Source organism: Pezoporus wallicus, unplaced genomic scaffold (assembly GCF_028554395.1).
Source record: "Pezoporus wallicus isolate ANWC-B61680 ecotype Strahan unplaced genomic scaffold, APGP_CSIRO_Pwel_v1 contig_5231, whole genome shotgun sequence".
NCBI lineage: Eukaryota > Metazoa > Chordata > Aves > Psittaciformes > Psittacidae > Pezoporus > Pezoporus wallicus.
Genome location: NW_026635973.1, coordinates 1,493,792 through 1,516,486, shown reverse-complemented (window position 1 = coordinate 1,516,486; position 22,695 = coordinate 1,493,792). Strand labels below are relative to the sequence as shown.

The 22,695-nt window shown below is 40.4% G+C and overlaps 2 protein-coding genes across 2 annotated transcripts in view; one reads left to right on the top strand and one right to left on the bottom strand.

Annotated features, from left to right (window-relative positions):
* TP53BP2 (tumor protein p53 binding protein 2) overlaps positions 1-22,145 on the top strand; it is a 47,760-nt gene extending 25,615 nt beyond the window's left edge. Inside the window, exons 4-18 of the mRNA XM_057398807.1 lie at positions 218-297; positions 1,183-1,284; positions 3,921-4,095; positions 5,502-5,683; positions 6,073-6,237; positions 6,630-6,867; positions 8,540-8,668; positions 9,125-9,261; positions 9,963-10,452; positions 10,762-11,543; positions 13,252-13,389; positions 13,980-14,113; positions 15,105-15,271; positions 17,872-18,071; positions 21,357-22,145. Of these exons, the coding sequence (XP_057254790.1) occupies positions 218-297; positions 1,183-1,284; positions 3,921-4,095; positions 5,502-5,683; positions 6,073-6,237; positions 6,630-6,867; positions 8,540-8,668; positions 9,125-9,261; positions 9,963-10,452; positions 10,762-11,543; positions 13,252-13,389; positions 13,980-14,113; positions 15,105-15,271; positions 17,872-18,071; positions 21,357-21,398 (3,161 nt within the window). The 3' untranslated portion in view covers positions 21,399-22,145. The remainder of the gene's footprint in view (positions 1-217; positions 298-1,182; positions 1,285-3,920; positions 4,096-5,501; positions 5,684-6,072; positions 6,238-6,629; positions 6,868-8,539; positions 8,669-9,124; positions 9,262-9,962; positions 10,453-10,761; positions 11,544-13,251; positions 13,390-13,979; positions 14,114-15,104; positions 15,272-17,871; positions 18,072-21,356) is intronic.
* Positions 1-22,695, bottom strand: part of DEGS1 (delta 4-desaturase, sphingolipid 1) — an 88,244-nt gene that overhangs the window by 63,100 nt on the left and 2,449 nt on the right. The window lies entirely within an intron of this gene.

The window sequence follows — 22,695 nt, the reverse complement described above, 5'->3', positions numbered from 1 at the left end:
AGATAAATGTTGACATCAAACACCAACCTCTAAACTTAATGGATGACACAAGACATTTTATTATCTCAGCAGTAAGCACATTGGAAAAACAAGTGTTCAGATTTTAAACCAAAATGACTGTACTGTTTCTCATTTTCTATTGAATGTGATGTCTAAAGGGATAAGAAAAATCCTGAAGTACCTTACCATCTTTGCCTGTTCCTGTATTTCTATCTAGGGACTGGACAAAGGTCTCAAGATCCAACCTTAAAAAGAAATGGTGTGAAAGTGCCTGGTGATCGAAGAATAGAGAATGGAGTAAGTGCTTGGTACAATATATATAGTGAGAATGGAGGCTTCCCTGCTTTTGAGATCCTACCGTGGAAACTAAGAGGCTACTCTGGAGTGATTGCTAATGACTGCTCCAAAATAAACACAAAGTCTCTAGCAATTAACACCCTTGCTGTCAGTTTTTAAGATGTCTCTGGAGATCCATTGGGTGCCATGTCTGTGTTTGTACAGGTGATCTCAGAGCAGCAAAAGCAGCAGACTTTCCCTTTTCTACTCCCACCAAAAGTTTTCTGTCATTTTGCTTCCGTTCCAGATTTCACATTGAGACCAGTTAGTGTTTCAGCATTGAATCCATTCTCTGTCACTTGTTCTTGCTCCAGAAGATATAATTATGGATATAAGACTGAATGTACATTCAAGAAACATGAGAACAGATAACTAATGTAATAATAGTGTTACCTTTGAGAGTGACAGGTTTTTTTTTCCCCACGCTGTGTTTAAACTTTCCATTTTCTTCAACTTGCATTGAAGTACTTTGAATTGCAATGATACACCTACGGCCACAGATCCATTCTGCCATGTGCTGAGCATTCTGGGCTCAGTCACTCAAAGCAGATTCATTCTGAGCTTAATTATATGAAGGGCTCTGAAACACCTCTTTAAAATGCTAGAAGTGTTAAAGTTTCAAGAGATGTCAGCCTATGTGTTGCTGGATTGGGCTACACATGTGTATAAGCTTACAACTATTTATTCTTTTGCCACGGAAATGTACCATTTCTTTCTACTTACTGAATTGGTTACCTAGTTATTGTTGGGGGTTTTTTATCATACTTTTCTGCAGTAGCTCTACTGAGTTACACACTAGCCAAGTTAAAAGTCTAGACTCAGTATGCATTGGATTTTCTTTGACAGGTCAGTGTTCCAAGGATGGATATGACACTGTCTGAGCTTCAGGAAATGGCATCACGCCAGCAGCAGCAAATCGAGGCTCAACAACAAATGCTGGCTAACAAGGTAGGTTTGGAATGAGACTGTTTACAGCAAGGAATAAAGGTAGTAAAAGTTGCATGAGGTAGAGGGGATTTGGGGGTTTTTCACCTCTTACACAGAGGGGTCTCTTTCTTTGGCTTCCTATTTTTAAATTTGAAAGTCAATCTATGCAAATATCCAGTAGTAAAGCATTAAAATAATGCCAGAGATGGAAGTGACCATATTGGTTGCTAAAAGGATAGAGGATGTAGCATTAATGTATTGTCATTATCCTGGTGGCTCTGCCAGCTCTATTTGTGCTCCATGTGGTGAGCAGCAATTCACCAGTTTGATCGTTGAACAATGCTTTTGTTTCAGGGTATAATGCTGTCCTGTAATGATATCTTGCTTTCCCCTGATAGAGTTCAATGTGCGTGCTTTCCTGGGGCAGCTCTCTGGAAAAGATGGCATATATGTGAGAAAAGGAGCTAGGAGAGTGATTTATAAAATGTTTATTATTCAGGGTGCTCCTTAATAATTTAGGGGGAAAAATAACTTGGCATCTCTAGAATGCTGGCATAGAGGTCATATTTGACATAAGTGTTGTTTGTACACACTACTCTTGAAAATATAACAGAAAATGCTGCTTTTGGCAGAAAATCATTAAATGCGAGCCCATCCTGAAAAAGTCTTGGCTGTCTGGGTGGATGAGTTCCCATGCATTTCAGAATATGCTTTACCTCGGAAGGAGGCTGTTCTGGGGCTTTTGTGTCACTATTCTTTCTCTGTCAGAAGCCCTGTCTCCCTTCCCTCTCAAGATCAGCTAGGTTCTCCCTTTTCCCCATCCCATATATTTAGCATCTTGTTCAGTTCCCTTGGCTTTTAATAATTCTCTCTTGGGGAAGTGCTTTGAAACATGGCTTTCTCATGGTTCTGAAGCACCTGCAGAATGGTACTATAGCCTGTCAAAATCTTTTTCTTTCAAAGTAAGAACAGGTATAAGGAAGGTGCAACTATAACATAAGAAATCAACAAGGTGATTGTATTTTTTTACCAGGAGTTTAGCAGCACAGTTAACACCTATTCTGCCCTGATTAATTTGCCAAGGCAGAATATTGTCCTTTTCTCAGTTCCAGCAGACATGAGTTAAATATAAAAGAGAGAAGCCTGAATCTTTATAACTTTTGTCTGTTTCGTTCACAGGTGATGGAGATAGACTTTGGTCTTATCAATAACACTGTAGTCACTATATATACATGAAACCAGAAATGGGAACACTATATATATTTACTGTAAAGGGTGTTGTACAAGACTTTAAAGAATATATATTTTAAATTACGAGTTTGAGTCTGGATAGCTACCCATCAGGCAGGTGTCTGCTGCCTGTGGTTTGAAGAAGAGTGGCCTTGTTGGTGTCCCACTGGGAGAATCTTTCATTTGACCTGTCTCTCTAGAGCAAACCTGATTTCCTAGATGCCCTTTCAAAGAGAAGCTTTCCATTGCCTCCTTCCTGCCTTCTGAAATCAGATGCAATATTAAAAATAGATTCTGAAGGGGGGGGGGGGGGGAATACACTTGTCTTTTTAGACATGAGCTGTAATATCTATTTTTTGACATTTTCCTGTGTGGGATTGACTACAAACTAGTGCATGTGGTGTGAGTGCTGCCTGGGTTTATATGACTGGTGATTTTTATTTTGAGGACGTGTTGAGTTCTAATGTTAGTAAGCAGTGGTAGTCTGGCTGTTAGTGGGTGCTTGGGAAAGTCTTAGTTCTACCACTGCAACAACCTGTCATCTCCAGAACTGGAAGCCATGTGTAATGGCTGGTGATTTAAAGGAAGTCCCTGTAGGTGTTCTGGTGGTTTCTTTTAGCTCTAAACTACAGACATCTGTATATAGAAACTAATAGTGTGCTGCTTTTCTACTCTTAGAGAAGCAAAAGGATCCTCTCCACTGGCATGATGTCTGTTGTATAAATTTTGGTCAGGTCACTGTGAAGGTTTTCCTGTGTCTTGAATCGCCCTGTGTTGTGATAGCAGTGATCACTACCAGGAAATGGTCAATTTTCAGTCATTGGTGTACAGTGATCCCCCACTTCAAAGGAGTTTTTAGCAGAACCAGTAAAAGTACAAAGAGGGTTGGAAATGATCCGTAATTTGCAGAATATAAATATTCTTCTGTAGAAAGAATGTCTAATATCTTCCAGCATGACTTAAAATTGGTTGAAGTGTGGCATGTAATAGAGATCTGTAAAATACAAGCAGATGGAGAAGGTAAAGGAGCAATAATCACCAGCTGTTGTAAGTCAAGAGCCAAGTAGTGATTAAATGAAATTAGCAAATGTCATGGAACATGAAGCCTAAGAAAAAGCTTAGTATTTAAGGGATTTTGAGTAATTTCATGGAAGAAAAACTTGGCAAGGGCTGTTAGACACGGATACCACCTCTGCTTCAGTAGGTACTTGTACTACAGACTGGTTGTACTGGAAGGATTGTACTGAGACAGAATCAGTTCTTGTTTGCTCTGTTGCCTCAGACTTCCTGTGACACTCAGAAGAAAGAATACTGGTCTAAAGCTGGTCAGAGCTGCTGTGGTGATTGTTTTGGAGACTGTTTCTGGCAGTACCTTACCTTAAATTCCTTCAGGAAAAAGGTAAAAAAGTTCCTTGTCTTGGCTGCAGGAACAACGTCTGAAATTCCTGAAACAGCAGGATCAGCGACAGCAACAGCAAGCTGCTGAACAGGAAAAACTGAAGCGATTGAAGGAAATTGCTGAGAATCAGGAAGCCAAACTCAAGAAAGTGAGAGCACTGAAAGGCCATGTGGAACAAAAAAGGCTCAGCAATGGGAAATTAGGTGAGTTGCTGCTTGGGGAAAGTAGCCTGTGACTTTTTATGCACTGTGGTTCTTGGAACCCTAAAATTTCTCATGATTTCAGTGATTCAGATGAGACAAGGGGTAAATGGTGAATTACAGAGGCGTTATTTGCAGCATTTCAGTAGACGTTAATCTTAACAATTTCAAATTTTGTATTTACTGAGAACTCCTGAATGACCTAGAACAAAATATATTTTCTTACTGTATTTTAAAATATCCCATAAGGACACCCTGTATTTTAAGCCTAGCATATGTGCTCTTTAATTACAGTGTAGGTGTTTTCCTTACTTAAATACCTTTGTGAACCACAGTAACATTTTCCATCCTTGATGTAAATACCTCACACATTTAGTGTTGTTTTCTTGGCCTGATACTCATTTTGCCTCTTATGCAACAGGTAACTTAATGACCAAAGTGGCTGAGTATTTTCTTTGTAATTATGGAAGTCTGACTAGCGTCTGGCTTGCTACAGTATTAGTTGAGAGCTTGCATGTTGATGCAACATTAAACGCTTATTTCAGACTTAATATCAACACACATTCTTTTGCCTCTGTGCATATTGTACAGAACTCATTTCTAGCTGGACTTAAATGAAAATATATTGATTTATGAAGGTAAAATACAGATATATTGTTCTGTTAGGAAGCATTGTACTTTATGGATTAAATGAAAGTGATTTTTTTTTTTCCTATGGGGAGAATGTACTTTGTTTGGGTTCTGTTGCACAAAACAAACATCAGTTTAAAGGAATGGAAGGATGGTAAAGTAAAACAAGATCTGTACCCCTGCACCCTCCCAAGAAGGTCTGGCTGTGGTACTTGCTTGAACTCTTACTGGTTCCTTAAACTGTTCTCTAATGCAGCAGTTTTGGCAGTGGGAACAGCTAATGACAACCATTTACGATAGACCCTAAAAAGCCTTTTGAATTTTTGTGTAATGTATCAGCTGAAGTGTTTTGTCATTCAAACTCCTACAACCTAAATTCAGAGTTTTGAGTACCATAAATATGCCTTATGGTTAAGTGTGTGTCTTCCTGCTGAATTCAGTGTTAAGTGATTTTAGGCTTCTACAGATGAAATTCATCTGCTTAATGTAGTTTTGTTTCCATACTTCAGAAAGTAAAAGATGTTCTTTTTCCCTCTCACCATCAGTGCTCTAAGTAGACCAAATTTACATAACCTTGCTAGTGCATTTGCTTTTATAAACACTTGGAGGATGAGCTGGTTTGACAGGGACTGTGAGTGTGCGGCAGCTGGACGCAGCCTCGGTGCAGCACTGCTCTGGAGGCCAGCAGGGCACTCTGTCCCCTTAACTGCTGCCTTGGAAGCAGCCCACGCTCTCGGCTGTTTCTCAGGGCAGCTATTGTGCTCTCTCATCCTCTCCAGTGGAGGAGATTGAACAGATGAACAGCCTGTTCCAGCAAAAGCAGCGTGAACTGGTGCTGGCGGTGTCAAAGGTAGAGGAACTCACCAGGCAACTAGAGATGCTGAAGAATGGCCGAATTGATGGTTACCACGACAACCAGTCAGCTGTAGCAGAGCTCGACCGCCTGTACAAGGAGCTGCAGGTAATGGACAGCCAGCTTGTGACCTGTAACTCGCAGGGCTAAAAGTTGGTTGGGTTGTTTCTTGCCTAGTCAGAAAGAAATCGTGTTGCTTCTGTTCCTGACAGAGCTGTGTGGCTGCCTCTGTGCTGAGGATGCAGGGTTAGTTGTACAGGGTTCAAGGTAAATAGGGAAAGGAGCACACAGTGTATATCCCTCTTCCTTTCTGTTGGAGAATAACCAACATTTTCTCCAGGGAAAATAATCTGAATTTGCCAGCATGACTTGACTTTTCAGAACATTTTTCTTTCTAACTGTTTCCTGTCCCCCATCCTCAAAGTTTATTTGTTTTTATTTTTGTTTTCCTCTCCTCCCTCCTCCCCTTTTCCCCCCCGCTTTGTGAATTTATTCAGTTGAGGAACAAACTGAACCAAGAGCAGAATGCCAAGCTGCAGCAACAGAGGGAGTGTTTGAACAAGCGCAACTTGGAGGTGGCAGTCATGGATAAGCGTGTTAATGAGCTGCGAGAGCGCCTGTGGAAGAAAAAGGCAGCTCTGCAACAGAAAGAGAATGTACCAGTAAGTGTGGGATATTTAATAACAAAAGAAATAACTTCATCTATGTTCCTACAGTCTGAAGTAAAAACTTGCTTGTGGGGAAGGCTGTGCAGATGCTAGACTGGTTGTTTTTATCTGTAAGTGGTGGAAGTCTTGTATTATTAAAGTGCTTTTCATGGTATGTTGGTGTTAACCTACTTACTCGTGATAGACAAGAACTCTATGCTGTTGTGGATTTTCTTTTAGGTACTTTTTTTTTTTCTATTACTACTTCAGGTTTATATCTCTTAAGCCCTTTTCATTATTGGGTATAATGTTTTATCCTTTTTGACTTCTGTTTCGAACTGTGATGGATGGATACTGCAGCATAACAGTCTTTAAATTGTTTTCTTTGCCCCACTCCCTCCACCAAGGTTTCTTCAGATGGGAATTTACCACAGCCAGCAGCTTCTGCTCCAAGTCGAGTGGCAGCAGTAGGTCCTTATATCCAGTCCTCTACTATGCCACGTATTGCTTCCAGACCTGAACTTCTGGTGAAACCAGCGTTTTCTGATGGGACACAAGCTTTGCAGGTACCTGATGGTCCACTGAAAACACAGACTCTGCCCAACATGAGAGCTGGGAGCAGTTCACAAGCTAAAGCTCCTGCAGGTAATAGCTTACAATTAATACTTTTTCCCAGAGATGTTTTGTTTTCTTATCTAAGAGCTGTGTCTCTTTGCTTTATAATGAAGTGTTATTTACAATGTCAGTCTTACGTTCACTGGTGCAGGAAAATTGCAAGTAGTATTTTGTAAGCACTGACGTTATACAATTCAATGTGTTACTTTCAGTGAGTGATTTGAGTTGTTATACAGCATAGAATGTAGAAGGGTCTTCCTGTAAACTATAGTTATCCATTTATTTATTTTAAAAGACTCCTAAAAGCTATACAAGATTGTTTGAGTTTTTAGAGGCACTTTCAGGATATACATGGTAGCAACCATGGTGCCTGTACTTAAAAACTGGCAAAGGCCAGTTTCCTGATTGTGCATTGTGGAAATGACACATACCAAGGATTAATAATTACAAGAAATATTATGAAGGAGACAGTTGATTGCAGCACAGAAACAGCAGTAAACCTGCTGACATGTTGATGGCATAGGAATACAGAGAGGCGTAAGTCTAACATCTGACTTGAAGCTTGGCCTCTCCTGCTCAGGGTTTCAGTGGAGATTTGCCTCTCTCTGTGGCTTTCTCCTGCAAGAAAGGGAGAGTAGAAGTCTGGAGAACCTGGAGAGCTGCAAGTGTCTGTTCTGTGCTATCTTGGAACAAGACTCACTTTTAAGATAGGCGAGAAGACAAACTTCATCTTCCTGAATAGAAAAAATGGAGACTGAGCTTGTAGAATAATTTTGTTTTTTTTTATCTTTCTTCCTTCATCTCCAGTTCTGGCAGATATTATTGAAGTAGCCATGGCACAAAACCAGTCCAAGTGTTTCCTGCTGTACTGGAGAATAAAGAACAGTTTCGTTTTATCTGCTTTGCAGATCCTAAAACTGCTGGAATTTTAGCTCTGGTCCATACAAAATTTGAATGGTTGCTATAGGAATGTGTGGTGGTGTCATATTTAACTGAAACATCACTCCTTATTTTTTAGCACTTGGGCAAAACAGCCGGTCTTCTAGAGAGACAATATCTGATGCTGCCAGAATGAAACTTTTCTCCTACTGCTTATCACTATTGTTTGAATTTAATATCACATACTGTACTAGATAATTTAGAATTCAGTAGAAGTTGCTGAAATATTTAAATTAATAGCAAGTTGCAAGCATTTTCTTAGCTGTTTTTGAAGTAGACTGGATGTCTACTCCACGGAATTAAAGACCAGCTTTAATGCGGTGTACATGGAACATGCAGATGACTTTTCTGCTTTTTTGGATATCACTAGCAGGATCTATTTATTCTTTAAAGCATCATGCTTTTGATTCTCATCCCTTCTTACCATCCTGTTACTTTTAACTTACTGTAAATATCCAAGGAGAGCTTCTTACTAACTGGAAAGAAGGCAGTTTAAAGCACTTTGTCTGAATGCTGTAGGTGCAGCTGTGTGCTAGGACAAATAGTTTTGATGCTGCTTTGATAGTTGTTTCTGAGCTTGGTTTTGCATTCCCTTTTTAAAACAAGCAAATGAGAGAATCTAAAGTGATAGGATTTATAGCAGTTAACCTGTAAATGATACTTGTACACTGTTTAAACCTGAGTCTTAGAAAAATCCCCTACCTGTAAATAAGTCAAGAAAACCCCTGTTTTAGCTCAATCTGTTCTACTTGTTCTCTCCTAGGTTCTGTGGTCCCCAGTGCAAAATCTGCCCCGTCTGCCATTGACTGGAGTAGTTCAAATGCAGACAATCATATCAGTCCAGGATCAGCCTTGACTTCAGGAAAAGGAGTTGTGACTAATGAAGGACAAGGTACGTTCTTATGTGCTTGGCATAATGTTAATATGCGGAGGATCTAGTTAATGAAACCTGTCTCTTCTAAATGCTTCATTAAATATATAGAATTTATATGAGAACAAACAAAAGATAAATCAAAGAATATTGACCTATAAGCTTTAGTGTGGTGTTGCAGGGATTTAAGAAAATGCCAACCAAACAAAAAACACCCAAGGAAAAAAACAACCCCCCAAAACCAATAAAAAACCCCCACAAAGAAAAGACCTCCAATAAACCCCACCTCGTTTTGGGTAGTGAAGTAGATCCTAATGCCTTCATACATGTTCTGTTGCAAGGCACAGCATTTGGCAGGCTTTTGGGTCCCTTTGCACAGGGGTAGGATGCATACGCTGTCTTGAATATTGCATGGAACAGGACTCTTCTTCCTGCAGTTGTCCCTTTTGAAAGTCTTCCCCTCTCTCTTAACAACAGCTGAAGGAGAAACTTTTTTACGAGACAAAGAGAAGAAAGTGCGTCCGTTCTCCATGTTTGACTCTGTGGACCAGTCTGCTGGGATGGGCACGCTGAGAAAGAACCAGAGCAGTGAAGATCTCCTGCGAGAGGCACAGGTATGCAGGAAACTCCTGAACTACCTTATTCCATCTGATGAGGATTACTACACCACTTTTCCATTGTTGCTGTTGGAAACCTCTTTGAAGAGGACCTAGGTCATCTTTTAAGGGGTGACTTTTCTAAGGAAATAGATGTATTTTAGGCTTTTAATAGCAAGTGGTAACTCAAAATCATTCCCCACAGTCACTGTGATGCGTATAGGGTTTTCTCCCAAAGACTATCCGTACAAAGCATTTGCATTCTAAATTTTTTTTAGAATCATTTACACATTCGTTTCAGTGTTTAATGTAGCAGTGTCCTTCAGATGTTTGATTGCAAGACTTCCCACCTAAATCTAGGCATGGGCACAATTTGGTCACGTAGGGGTGAAGTGGCATAGAATACCTGGGGATGGATGGCAAGTGTTTTGCTGGAAAACAAGCTTCTTGCCTGCAGGTGATACTAGGTGCTTCTGCTAGCTCTAGAGAAATTACTGTGCCCTGTTGTCATTTGATGTTATAAACATAGTTGCTACAGAAGGAATGGGTTCAAAGTATAGAAAACTATGATGATAAAATGTTTCATGTTGTAAATATTGGGCAGCAACAGTAGAAATGTTTGATACTGTGTCATCCTTTAAGTCTCTTTAGACCTTCAGGACACAACTTCTAAAACATGTTTTGCTGTTTAACCTTAATTAATACTTTTTGTCTTTCAGACAGCCAATAAAAATATAACAAAGGTACCACCACCTGTCCCCACTAAACCAAAACAGATAAACTTGCCTTACTTTGGTCAAACCAGTCACCTGCAACCTTCTGATACTAAGCTGGATGGAAACCTGCAGAAGCTGCCTTTGGCTGTTGTAACTATGGGGAACAAACCAAAAACAGTGGCACAGCAGCCTTCCCATCCTTCTCAGCAGATACAGCAAAGAATTTCTGTGCCACCTGCAGGCTCTTCCTCTAGCCAGGACCAAATTCTTCCCTCCTCCAAACAGGAGAGTCCTCCAGCAGCAGCTGTGAGACCTTTTACACCTCAGCCATCCAAAGAGAGCTCACTCCCACCATTTCGAAAGCCTCAAACTGTGGCTGCAAGCTCAATTTACAGCATGTATACACAACAGCAGACTCCTGGGAAGAACTTCCAGCAAGCAGTGCAGAGTGCTTTGACAAGGGCACAGACCAGAGGACCACACTTCCCAAGTGGTAAGCATGTGGTTTTCTACCTCTTTTCTCAGATAGGTGTACTTTGCACCTGGTCTGTGGGTATAAAGCTGTTCTTCAGTGGAATTAGGTAGGTTAGTGCAGCTGTAAGACTGTTAGGTAGAATATCTGTCTGGCATTTACAAGATAATTTAATGGTAATCCTGGTTATCAGATCAATTCTGTGTGGCTGATTGTGTTATTCTGCTTCTTTGCCCTACATAGGTGAATGAGGTTGTGTGTTGGTTTTAGGTTGGTTGATCAGATATTCACACTTATTCTTTCCCCACCTCTCCCTGAACTACTTTGCAGTGTATGGCAAGCCTGTGATGGCAGGAGCTGGTGTACAGAATCAGCTGCCACAGACAGAGAACATCTACTCAAACCTCCAAGGCAAGCCAGGCAGTCCAGAGCCTGAGATGGAAACAGCTGCTTCTGCTCATGAAAACCATGAAACCGAGCGCATCCCCCGTCCCCTCAGCCCGACCAAATTGCTGCCTTTCTTATCCAATCCGTACCGCAACCAGAGTGATGCTGACCTGGAAGCACTACGGAAGAAGCTGTCCAATGCACCCAGACCACTGAAGAAACGTAGCTCCATTACTGAGCCAGAAGGACCTAATGGCCCCAATATTCAGAAGCTCTTGTATCAGAGGACCACTCTGGCTGCAATGGAGACTATCTCAGCACCATCACATCCCTCCAAACAGACGGCATCAGCTGCCAGTCCTGAAAGCCCAGCAGAAATCCCAAACCCTTACCTAAGTGCAGAATTGGAAAAAGAACCAGCTGCTTCTATGCCGGAGCCAACCATTGCTGAGGAAACAGAAAACACACTGGCAGATCAGAGTGAAGCTGCTGTTCCCTCCACAGCTCTGGACACTCTACCTGAGGGAGCATCAGATGGTGATGAACTCGTGCAGCCGAAAACAGAAGAACCAAGCCTAGAAGCTTCACTGCCCCTGGAGGTGTACATGGAAGAGTATCCTCCATACCCACCACCACCCTATCCATCTGGGGAACCGGAGAGTTTGGGAGATGACTCGCTCAGTATGAGGCCTCCTGAAGTTACTGGACAGTTTTCCTTGCCTCCTGTAAGTATTAGCTAGCCTACAACTTAGATGCCATGTTAGTAAGTCATCTCGATGTCATAAATCCTGCCCCTTGTATTGCAGAGCTTTGACAAACAGCCTAGAAGTCTCTCTACGGGTGTCTGTTTTTTTTGTGTGTTGCAGAGTGAATGACAGTAATGAAAAGTCTCTTGTTGTCTCTAGAATTAATCATATGATGAAAAGTTTCAAACGGAACTTTGTACACAAATAATAAAACTCTTCTGGGCTTTAAAGAACATTCCTTAGAGAAGTCTGCCTAGTACATCCAGACTGGACTTTCTTCTTAGGAGAAATTAAAGTATGGTGGGTTTTTTTTTTGAGGCACGGATACAAATTTCAGAAGCATTTCCCCCTACAAGATAGAAACTAATTTATCTTAATCCTGGATTGCATTTGTTTATGTGAAGGTTCCTTACTTGAAAAGGAGAAGAGGATTAATTTCTGCTCTAAAAACTGATTTGTAGACATCATCTGACTTGCACTTCTACTGAAATGTGGTCTGAATTTTGCTTTGGTTGGTATGGTGTTATCTTACTGTCGTAGAACAGAAATGCTCACTGCTTTCAGTTCCTCAAAGAATTTCTTTGAAAACCCATCATGAATAGAATTTTAATGACTTGATACATGAAAGTGTTTTTTCCTCCATCACTTCAGTGCAGAGGAGTTAAAAAGCTTTAAATGTGTATTAAATAGTTATTGCATGTTAGTTTTCATGCTTTAAAGACTTTGACCTTGCTCTCTTTTACAAGGAAACTTGAGTAGTAGGATTTCTTAAATTCTAAGAACTCTCTTTGGTTGGTTCTGTAACAATTCTCAGTTCTGTGATGATGGAGAAGAAACTAGCCCAACTTCTTGATTTAAATGCTTGGGTTGTGCTGAGAGGCTTTTTCTTTAAGAAGCCCATACTTTTCATATTATGTATAAATCAACAGGCAAAAGAGTATTTTCTGGGAGTCTCTTCTTACGTATCTTATCTTTACGTGTTTGCTCTTGCAAAACATGAGTCATGTCTATTCATTTTCTCCTGGACATCTGTCAGAAATTTACATACCCGTATGAATAGTGTTTATTGCTGCTGCACAGCCAGCTGGGGAGAGCGCTGAGCTAATGCGTGCATATTCTCTGACGGAAAGAGTACAAACTCAGCTATAGAAATAACTTGCTTTCCAGTACCACTGGGAGCATCTGAAGTGTTTCTACACTTGGCTCTATATTTTTTTCTGAAACCATTTTCCATAACTGTTTGTTTCTGCTAACCTCTGCTAAATTTAGGAGAATGCTAGGAACTTAACATGGGTGCTTAAAAAGTGTAGTGTACTTCATGGAGTGTACGACTTGGTTTGTGTAACACCTTTGAGAGAGCAGATGCTAAAATGGTTTTAATAAGAAAGGCATTTTTTCCTGATCTTCAGGGATTTGGGAGTTTTATTATTTTGTTGATGTGTTTGATCAGGGTAACTTCTGTATTTGGGTTGAATAGCGACCTTGTCCAGAGATAGGCAGAGATTTCTTCAGAACGTGCCTAACCTATAGTATTTATGTGTCAGGGAGTTGGTTGAAAGCGGTCTAAATTTCATATTAGACACTGCCTTAATTGGCCATTTTTGCTGTCATTCCCAAATAAGAAATTCTGTATTCTTGTTCTTCTCGGGGGAAAAAAATGCCTGTAACTCATGTTACCTTTTCATAGGGGAAGAGGACAAACTTGCGTAAAACCGGCTCTGAGAGAATTGGGCATGGAATGAGAGTGAAATTCAATCCCCTCGCGTTGCTTCTGGATTCATCTTTGGAGGGAGAGTTTGACCTCGTGCAGAGAATAATTTACGAGGTACAAATGTGAACTTGTAACTTGTGAAGCAGTCCTGCTTCAAACTGGGAAATTGGAGCTTTTCTGCAGTGGGGAAGCTAAAATAATAGTGCACAACCTAGATCTGCCCTTGAGGAGATAAGCCCTAACAGGACATCGCTACTTGGAAGCTGATTTTAAAAGTGTGTCAAATCGCCACTCGGTATTTAGCATTGATACTATAAATGTGCAGAACAACTCTTTCTTTATGTTTTATGTGGTGTTTTATCCCCTATCTATGTTACCAAATAATTGGATAACCAAAATCAACATGGATTTTGCTTATCATTAAATAGACAAATATCAGAAACTTGTTACAAGTACTAAGTTATCCAGACGCTATGTCTCTAAACTACTTTAGGTTCTCACTGTTAAAAGGAGATTGCAAGCTTATATGTGCGTCTTCTTGTGAGTTTAGTTACTGCTGTAGTTTTCTGCCTGTTTCTCATGTCCTTCATAAAAATAAGGCTCAAAATCAAAATGAGATTAAGAGAACTCATTTTTCTGTGTGAAGAGATTTTTACTGTAAAAAGTTTCACCAGAATGTGAATGGTCCTTTTCTGGCTCAATAGGTTGAAGATCCCAGCATGCCCAACGACGAAGGGATTACTGCCCTGCACAACGCTGTGTGTGCTGGGCACACAGAAATTGTGAAGTTCCTGGTACAGTTTGGTGTGAATGTGAATGCTGCAGATAGTGATGGATGGTAAGGCTTTCTGTAAGCGGTACTTTCTGCACCAGAGAGCTATGGCTTGGGGACTGCTGCAGGTCCTCGCTTTGCTTCTATAGAGCTGGCAATGACTTTTCCACAGTAGAGTAGCAGCAGTTCTCTGTGGGACATCATATGTGAGTGCACAGAGGAGAAAATAGCCAAATTATCCTAATATTCCTTATATGAAAAAACTCTCTTTGAGGTCCAGTAGTGTGGACACAGTTGTCAGGAAGTTGCTTTGTTTCTTCAAGGTATTGGAAGACAGCTTATGCATAACGAGCCATTTGCTGAAATTCCCAGTGTCCTCTCTCTGAGAGCCTATAGCTTTACCTACGCTCTGGGCAGTATCTAGCCCTGCAAGTTCTCCTCAGTTCTTTGTTCAATACTCTGATAACTTGAAAACAAACCAGGAAACCAAAACCTGCAAACCAGGCTTGCAGCTGATAATGGGTTACATACCCTTCTTAGAGGTAGCTAGGGAGCTTATTTACAAGGGGCTGGGAGCTGTGATTTTACTATTATTTCTGCCTATAACAAAAGTGTCTAAGGCCCAAGACTGAATAAAGATGCATGTGTCCCTTACCTTCAGTAGTTATCTGAATTACCTGCACTTGTCATCAAGTTAAGTCTTGAAGTAATTGTAAGCAACATGATGTCAGGAAGATTTTGAATATTGATTTATTTTTTATTATTATTTTTAATGCCTTCATGTTCTTAAAGTGTTGATGGGTTATAAAAAGGTAGCATAACTAGAGATCCATATGGAAATCTAGCTTTAGGGCTCAAGCAGCTCTTGGTAGCTCCTGTTATCTGTGAAAAGCAATTAGTCTTGACATCCTGGGTTAAGTGCTTCTGGTGGGAGGTCTTCAGCGATGTAGTACTGATTGCTGGAGGTCATGCATGAAAGTGGTTTGCTCCCAGGAGTCTATACTGCTCATAGCAGTGCTTGCAAGTAAAGCATCCTCTTTTTCTTCTTGGCTTGCAGGACCCCATTACACTGTGCAGCATCTTGCAATAACGTGCAGGTGTGCAAGTTCCTGGTGGAGTCGGGGGCAGCTGTATTTGCAATGACCTACAGTGACATGCAGACGGCTGCAGACAAGTGTGAGGAAATGGAGGAAGGCTACACACAGTGCTCCCAGTTCTTGTATGGTAAGTGGTGACAGCAGAGTTCTGGAGTACGCTAGGGACTCGCTTGGCATTTTTAACTATGTTTTTGGGTGAGGAATGTATGTCGCACATTCAGGTTGTGTGCCCATGCCTCAGGTTCCTCTGAGGAAGAGGTTTTAGCCAGCTTCTTGTCACAGGATGAGGTCCATCGAGACTAACTTGATAATATTCAACCTGTAGAGAAAATCTGAACAGCAAAGTTTTCCCTGCATTAAAAACCTGAAGTGTGTGCATTGGCAGATACATTAGCATGAGGTGGTGATTAGGTGAATCTTGGCACGTAAGTACTTCTACATAAAATCAAAAGCTGTATGGATATCTCAGTAGGCAGCTCATGTCTGTTAGCTAGTGCCTTTAAATGAGGAATGTTTCCTACTGTGCACTTCAGAGCCAAGAAAGGTATTGCCAAGTTTCTACCTTTATGGAGCTTAGTAAGTGTTGAATTTGACTTCACTTTCTGGCCTTTTTCTTCTCTTGCATTTGAAAAGGAATACCGTATTACTTTTATTCAAATAGTAAGACTACAGAGAAACCATATTTTAATGGAGAGAATTAATTCCCCCTAGGGTGTGATGAGTATTAGTCAATGAGGTTTTAAATGACTTTTCTGTGTGTTTTGTATGTAGCTTTTGTCCCCTAGGCACCTACCAGCTGGACTGTCAAGTAATACCAATGCAATGCAGTGTAAAAAGCTGTAATACAGCCTTTCTGGTTTTGTGGAACATGGGACATCTGAGTTTCTGTAAGCTGCTCAGCCAGCATATTTCAAAGCAGTCTGTCCAGCTGTCCTCACTAAGCTTGAAAACTGTATCTCTTGCTGCCAAATACATAGTTTTCTTTATGAGGGGAAGAAGCCCATTTAACTAGCATCAGAATCTGGGTTAAGTAAAATTCCATTTAATTTTGTATATAGGCTCCAATGGTGGTCATCAACAGCAAATGCCTGAGGAAGATTGTAGGACTAGATTAAAAATAATACTTGTCCAATATATCTTACGGATTTTAACTTTGATAGGAATTAAGAGATGGTATCTCTGTTTAACAGATCTTGAAAGATTTCTTCCAGGAATTTGCCTAATTCTTAAATTCAGGTAAACAGCCCACGGTCCCCTGTGGGAAGGAGTTCCGTGGCTTTGTTATATACAGCATGAAGAAACACATTCTTTTTGTGGGTTTTCTTTGGACCCACCATCTGGTGATCTCGCTTGATACTGTTTTTTGTTGGACTTGGGATTTTTGGTTTTTATGCTATAAGATGCTTTTCAGTGGGTTCTGAAAGGACTGTAAGGCTTTGGTTTATAGCCAGCTTTTCCAAATTGAAATCACTGAAACTAAGGTATCTCTTGATACAGGATGAAATTCAGCTATCAAATTTCTGTATTGTTCAATTAGGAATTAATCCCATTGCGAATACTGTTTCTGGTTGCCTAGTTAGAGTAACAAATTCATTCACTTGTTAAATCTTGTTTCTTGCTGCACATGTGGGTGCAGAGCACGGCTTTTGCCAAACTAATTATACCAAATGCAAAGCAAGGTAAGAGTTTCTCTGAGTAGAACTAAGCATGCAGTGGAAGTAATCAACTTCTACATGATGAGTTGGTATGTGCAAATAAAGAACTTGATTTGAGCAGATGCTTCCTCTAGCAGGTGTAGGTAAGAATCCTATACAATAGGTTGTTCTATTCTCTTACAATAGGTAAGATGAAAAGGGAAATGTAAAGTTTCACAATACTATGTGCAATGTACTCTTTGTTTGGTTTTTATACTGCCAGGAGCAGTAGGATTCAGTGTTTTGAAGTGGAATAATTACCTAAGAAGATTTGTATAATAGTTAATATGCCTTTTCTGGTTTCCTGCTTAGAAGCTGAGGAATGCATACAGAAAGAATAGTATTTTATCTTTGGCTACAGCTGTAAAATGAGCAAGTTCTAAATAACATCTGCAGGAGGGTGTACATATGTTCTCCAGAACACCTTGGTTGAGAAGCAGTTTAACAGAACTGTGTTTCGGAAGTAAGTGTTTAAAAAAGAATTAAAATAGGGCAGAAATTAAGAACTGCTGTGATAGCTGGTAGGGAGCAGACAAAACTTTCAGGTACAGGTCTGAGATGCAACTTGTTTGAAAGTTCTGAAATGAAGTGACACAGGTGCCAAATGACACCTCAAGCATCCAAATGAGAGTGATGGTCAACATAAGGAGGTATTGCTATCCCTTTTGACAGAAAGAGATTACTAATGAACTGAGTGTACAAAGAAGTGTTTCTTGCTCATCACTTTGTAGGAAGTGTGAACACTGGCACAAAAAACAACCTTTTATCAATTGATGTTCCTCTCCCCATTTACCTTGTATTTTTGAACATGTCTAAGGAAGTAATCTGTCTGCTGTGTGTAGAGGCCAACTTCACACTGCCACCATCAGCTTCCAGTGGGCTGATGGTAGCAAGGTGCTAAGTGTGATAGGAACCGAGTCTGGTTGTGTGGTTACTTCAGTAAGAGTCCAGCAGTCTTTCCAACTATTGACTTTTTTTCCCCCCTTTTTTTTCCTTACCTTATTTTAGCTGCTCTGTATTTTTAATGTTGCAGGGGTCCAGGAGAAAATGGGGATAATGAACAAAGGAGTAATTTATGGACTCTGGGATTATGAGGCTCAGAATGACGATGAGCTCTCAATGAAAGAAGGAGACTGCATGACAATCCTGCGCCGGGAAGATGAAGATGAAATTGAGTGGTGGTGGGCACGGCTGAATGACAAGGAAGGATATGTTCCCCGCAACCTACTAGGGGTGAGTCCTTGCTATTTACAGTTAAAAAACCCAGCCCACTATGTGGAATTTACACAGCACTATTCTCATGCATTTAGGTTAGGTGCAATTTCAAAGTCAAGAGGAAGGAGTTGTTCTTCATTTGTTCATTTGGGGAGTTGAACATCTTGGCAGAGTGGGTTAACACCCTCTGTTAGGTACCTAACACCCATTATGTTAATGGGTGCATAACAGGAAAACATGTATCACCACCCTGTTATTGATAGCAGGTTCTAATACCAACCTTGTCTCACCATCTTAGAGAGAAAAAAAAAAGCAAGCTTTTATCTGAATATGACTTATGTATAAGGTTTTATAGAATCATAGAATAGTTAGGGTTGGAAAGGACCTTAAAATCATCTAGTTCCAACCCCCTTGCCATGGGCAGGGACACCTCACACTAAACCATGTCACCCAAGGCTCTGTCCAACCTGGCCTTGAACACTGCCAGGGATGGAGCATTCACAGCCTCCCTGGGCAACCTATTCCAATGCCTCACCACTCTCACAGTAAAGAATTTTTTCCTTATATCCAATCTAAATTTCCCCTATTTAAGTTTTAACCTGTTACCCCTTGTCCTGTCACTAGTCCCTAGTGATGAGTCCCTCTCCAGCATCCCTGGAGGCTGCTATGAGGTCTCCACGCAGCCTTCTCTTCTCCAGGCTGAACAGCCCCAACTTTCTCAGCCTGTCTTCATACAGGAGGTGCTCCAGTCCCCTGATCATCCTTGTGGCCTCCTCTGGACTTGTTCCAACAGTTCCATGTCCTTTTTATGTTGAGGACACCAGAACTACACACAATACTCCAGGTGAGGTCTCACAAGAGCAGAGCAGAGGGTCAGGATCGCCTCCTTCGACCTGCTGGTCACGCTCCTTTTGATGCAGCCCAGGATACGGTTGGCTCTCTGGGCTGCGAGCACACACTGAAGGTGGCTCATGTTCATTTTCTCATCGACCAGCACCCCCAAGTCCTTCTCTGCAGGGCTGCTCTGAATCTCTTCTTTGCTCAACCTGTAGCTGTGCCTGTTTTGTTGAGCATGTGAATAGAACTGGGTTTCCCCTCTTTCAGAAAGTGATACACTGGCACAAAGGGCCTTCAGAACTGAAACTTTTATGAAGAATGAGTCATGAGTCCTTCCCTGTCTGGGTGTATACAGGGCACCCTGTGGTCTGAGATGGTTTCACAAAGAGCTTTAAGACAAACATTGTAAAATTCTATGGTTATCTTTTTTCTAGTGTTGAAAAAACATTTCCAAATAAAGGCAGATCTTTGTTTTCTCCTATGCTCTTTAAGTAATATTTAACCATATATCAAAGGCCTTAAATGAACAGCCTCTCCTTTCCTCATCACCTTCTGTGCTACCTGTTTTATTATTTGTGTACAAATAATAGATACTTCCAGTTATGTCCCTGTATTTCTTCTTATGGCTGAGTTGCTATAAAACATGTAGCAGATGGACACATGTATAAAAATTTTCATTAAGCTTTTCTCTACATATCCGGTTGCCTTGCTGCTAGAAATGAGGTTCTGCCAATGCTAAAGATTAACCACTGTGACTTTTAGCTGATTGACATATGATGCTTGAAGAAGGCTGAGCCACCTTCCTCATGCAGATAGTCCTTACTCTTAAACTGGTTAAGTTTTGCAGAGCAACTCTACCTACTGCAAAATCAGTTTTCATTTCTGCATTGCTTTTTTCAGGTCAGGCCTACCCACAATATACTGTAAAATTCTCCCTAACTTGGTAATTCTGCACAGTTTTTTGTTCTCCAGACATAAACTTTTCTAGATCAAGAGCCGCGATGAGCCCTGCACAGTAAGGTCAGAAAGGTTAGAGATAGCAGATTCTTTTGTTTGTTTGCTTTTTATTTCCACTCCCCAAGGTTTGTGTGTTTCTTCTTCGTAAGCTCACTCAGCCTGAGCACAGGTAGGAGCATCTGTGCTTCTGTAATAAAAAGCTTAAAGTGGAGAACACAACTCATTCTTCTAAGCACAACCCACTCTTCTCTACTGAGCCATTCTGGTGCTGCTGCTGAAGTATTCTGTAGTTACTCTCAAAAGCAATTACTGGACTCCTAACATAGCAGCTGAAATCTAGGCTAAGATGTTCAGCACAGAGGAAAATGTTTGCTAGTTTAATATATTCTTATATTAAGCTGTATTTTTATTATAACTGATTTATCCTTTTGCAGTTAGGTGCACTGAATGAAGACAAGGATTAAATTGTCTGCATCAGTACTCTACCCTTCTTAGTGACTCACAAGCTCCCTAAGCTGTATGAGAGCTCTAGAACTGAACGCAAATAAGATAATGCTGTCAATATAATGACTTAATACCAAACAATCAGGTGTTATACTGTTGTAGCTGACTGACTGACTTCATCTTTGCCACTGGTGAAATCATAGCAGGCTGAGCCAAAGCTTGGGGATGAAGCTGGTTCTTTTCCTAATTGTTAGCTGACTATTCAGAAGAAAGCATCTTTAAGGAGCATTGATGTTTAGAGCATGGAGGATTCATCTTTCCTGATTTTATGAAGTGTACCCTTTTGGTTTTAGATGCCAGTTTTTCAGAACAGTAGTTGATCCCAAAGCCCTTTGCAACTGGGAGCCAAAAGCTTCCCAAGCATCTTGGTACTGCTGCCTTGAACTGTGTCCCATCAGTTTGTCACCCTGTGGCCAAGGCAGTCTCTGTGCTGCTGCGTGCACAGCCAGAATGAGTAAATAGCACGTAGCTCAAGGGTTGTAGGGTGGCATCTCCTGATTGATTGGTGAGTGACTAAACGAATTTAACTGGCCACCCACTATGCACCAAGTAAAGCACAGCTCCTACAGTGCCATGGTTGTTATGCAGGGAAGTGTTTCCAGCTTGCCCAAGGCTATAGATACATAAAGGCTGGTGGGCATTGAGATAGAGAAAGCAAAACAGGCTTTAATACCTCTTTCCATTTATAAAACAGGGAAAAATCCTGTAGTTCACTGACTTACAAAGCCACATGCGTTTCCTAGCACACCCATCTGGTCAGAGCTGGAAGTACTGAGTTACGTGGTGGTCAGTACCTTCTTTTTGTACTGACAAGATTTAGTATTTTTTTTTTTTAAGCTTTCCTAAGAATGCTAGATTTGTATTTGTTACTGCTCTGGGAGTTACTTATAACCATGCTTTTTCTACTAGAGATTACAGTAGAATTTGTAGCATCAGCCAGGTTTTTCTTTTAATTATTTCTTAATAGTAGTAAAATTGTAACTCTCATTTCTGTTTTACCCTTAGCTGTATCCAAGGATTAAACCTAGACAAAGAAGCTTGGCATGAACTAGTACAGAAGCCAGATTCTTGAAGTACTAATCATGGATGACTTATGAAAAAAAGTCATTTTGTGTTGGTTCCAATATCATGAGACTTATTTCAATGACAATGTAATTTGAAAGCTATGAAGCATGTGCTTTGAAAACAAATGAAGGATTGATGCGTTAGCAAATGGATGAGGGCATTCTCCAAGATGAAATAATGCATACAAGCAAATGACATTCTGCTGCCTTTGGTCTAAGCAAGCCATTATGTTCAAGTACCCACTCTGATTTCCTCAAACGTGGCAGGAAAGAATTTCACATTTTTCTTCATTAACTACAAGGACCTTTTCAATTTACCATTGAAGGAATCATCATGAAATGGACAACTTGGCTTTGTCCAAATTTATCCTGCAGCTTTTTCCAGATGGGAGAAATTAAAGCAAGTATGTGCACAGCACCCAAATGGTTATTGCTGGAAGCAGAATGTTAAAGCAGCTAAACCGAAGTGCGTCTGAACAGTGAGAGCCACATGACCAATCCATTAAGCAATAACTTCTAAAAATACTGTAGCATCTTAGGAATTCCATGTATTCAAAATATTATGTGCTGTAATAGACAATGTAGTTTTAGATTCCTCTTTTTACAGGGAGCCTCATGTATTTATTGTATTTTGTACCTTGAAAACTAAGTGTAGAAACTTTCTGTAGTCCTTGATAACTTGTTTTTACTTGACTGCGATACTATTAAACTTCTGTCTCCTTAAGCTTTAGCTCCAGGTACTCTAGTGTCAAGTTTTTATTAGACTATCTGAAACTGTTACCAGCAAGATGTGCTGCTGTTTTACATCACACTAACATTCACCTACTCTTCTATATTGAAGTAAACCTCTCCTCCCCTATTTGTTCAAGACAGTCTTTCTGCATTTAAAATTAAGCTGAAACTGGTAGTTGCAAATAAGCTTTGTTAATCATAAGGGACAGACTTAAGAAGAAAACCTTGGAACAAGTATTTTCCAAATAAAGCCTTTCCCCTAGAACTATCCTTTATAGATAATCATTTGATAATAAACACTATTTAACAGAGGATCAGATATTTATGAAGTACCTCACTGCTTCTCCCTTTAGGCTCATGTTTTCCTACTAGTTAAATCCTTACTGCTTGCTGAAAAGGTACTTGTTAAATACAAGAAATCATTTGTAGGAAAGAGGAAACAATTCTTCACAGTCTCATGATTTTAATAGGTCAGGTATGGGGTACATAGCATCAGTTACCTTTCTTGGAAACCTTTAGTTTTTCAAGCATTAATATTTTAAAGTATC